The 2,127-nt window shown below is 37.7% G+C and overlaps 1 protein-coding gene across 1 annotated transcript; it reads left to right on the forward strand.

Annotated features, from left to right (window-relative positions):
- Positions 1 to 161: 161 nt before the first annotated feature.
- On the forward strand, positions 162 to 608 carry LOC104269943 (homeobox protein Hox-A13-like; the record flags this gene model as incomplete). The annotated part of the gene is made up of 1 exon (XM_009877854.1): positions 162 to 608. A coding segment is annotated over one exon (447 nt), but the record flags the coding sequence as incomplete, so codon positions are not given.
- Between the last annotated feature and the right edge of the window lie 1,519 nt (positions 609 to 2,127).

Genomic DNA, 2,127 nt, shown 5'->3' on the forward strand with positions numbered 1-2,127 from the left:
TCGGCACCGGGAGAGGAAACAGCTGAAAAGGGCCGCGGCGTTATTTTCCATAAATTCCGGAGCACGCGGGCTGGGTAAATCGCTGCAGCCCAGCGAGATTCTTCCCAGAGTCCGTCGCCGGGCTCCATGGGATTTGTTGTTATTATTTGTCTGCCTGACAGAAGCGAGCCTTTCCGTGCCTAAAAGCTCTTTGCGGCGGCCCGGGAAAAGGAATCCCAAATGCTAAGCGGGGCTTTAGTAGTCAAGCTGGAGCGGGGCAGGCGGAGCAGTGCGCTCTAACTCTAACCCCTGCACCACTTGAAGATGTCCTAAGCGGTTCGAGCGATTTTTCTAACGCTTGCCTGCTTGATTTTTCTATTCCAGACGTCGTTTCACATCCCCCGGATGCGAACTCGTACAGACGTGGGAGAAAGAAACGAGTGCCTTACACAAAGGTCCAGTTAAAAGAACTCGAAAGGGAATATGCTACAAATAAATTCATAACCAAAGACAAACGGAGAAGGATATCGGCGACTACAAATCTGTCAGAGAGACAGGTCACAATCTGGTTCCAAAACAGAAGGGTCAAAGAGAAAAAAGTGATCAACAAATTGAAGACTACCAGTTAATGGATTAAAAATGGAGGAGCAGCAACTCAAAGGTTTCAGAACTTTTTTTTCATGTTCAGATTAAAATAATTATTAATAATAATTAAAAAGAGAAAAGACAATGAACCTCTTCTTTCAGAACAAGAGATCTGTATCTTTGGAATTATAGCTTCTTCTTTTTTTTTTTTTAATATTGCTGTAGTAAAATGGTTAAAACTGACAGTTATCCTGAAATCCCAACAAACCAGCCAGTATCATTGACAGACTGTAAAGCTTACACGCCCAGCCCCGAGAGATACATTTTCAATTAAGACACGATTTTCTGAGAAACTTGTAAGTACTTCTACGACTTTACTATTTGAGAAGACTCTTCATGGACACAGTGCAAGAGCTGGTTGGTGTGAGGAGGTCGATGTGGACACAAAATCTGGTTTTCTTCCATTGCGAACTGTATGTTGAATGACTGCTCAGGTAAACCATAGTGAAAAAAAATACAATTACTGTATGGTTTTTTTAGCAATGCATTTATGTCAAAAAGTAATAATAAACCTCGAAGGTACTGAATAAGGATTTCAGAGACATCGGTAATGAAGGAAGCTCTGTGGAGGATCTATCTTGACAGTAAATTTAAAACATCACAAACTAGTGGGGTATAGAAAGGAAAATATTTGCTTGGAGATGTCTTTCGGTTTTATTTTTTATTTCAACAGATGATACTTTGTCATCTGAACTGGTTTTTTGTTGTTTTTTTTTCTCCTGCAGACAGTACAATAGATACTTTTTAAAGGACTCTTCCTATTTTAAACCTCAAATAATCTTCAAGAGTCAATATTTTAAGTCCCCAGATTTTTTTAAGTATTTGACTCTGGGTGGTTAAAAAATCCATTAACATTGGCATTTCTTAACTTTAGGGAAAAAAATAAAATACTGGGAAAAAAATTCAAGAACTTTGAACTGAAATACATTTTCCCCCAGAAGTATTTTGATTTATATAATCTATATTTTGATCTATAGGTAATTAGTCGTTTCTCCTTGTTTGTTGTCTGTTATGAGGCCGCAGTAGACCATTTAAGGATTCTTTTTACAGCACCTTTTAATCCAATCAGTTATTTCAACCAACACATTATTTTGTTTTTATTCACTATAAGAAGCTATCTTGTAAATAAAAAAAAAATCAGCGCACTGTGAAAATGTACTTGTGCACCCTCATTTTTTTTATATTTCTACTGAAAAAAATGAAAACCCAAGACGTGTAGATAGGTGTAGTAGTATTAATACTGTTAATAAAATAGTCACTGTAATAAAACATGAAGAAAATACTCTTTATTTTCCCTCCCTACGTGTATTTCATAAGAAAATAATAATTTATCTGTCTTGTAGTTGAAATACTGTTGTCTTATGTAGCTTAGGCATATATGGTGTATTTTTTCTGGACGGTGTTTATCTGAGGGCAGGCACGCCTGATAACCAGCGTTCCTAAACTATAAATGTTTCGGTAATGTTAAACAGTGGTTTTTCAGCGGGGCTGGGGGCCGGGGGA

Source organism: Apaloderma vittatum, unplaced genomic scaffold (assembly GCF_000703405.1).
Source record: "Apaloderma vittatum isolate BGI_N311 unplaced genomic scaffold, ASM70340v1 Scaffold38101, whole genome shotgun sequence".
Lineage (NCBI taxonomy): Eukaryota > Metazoa > Chordata > Aves > Trogoniformes > Trogonidae > Apaloderma > Apaloderma vittatum.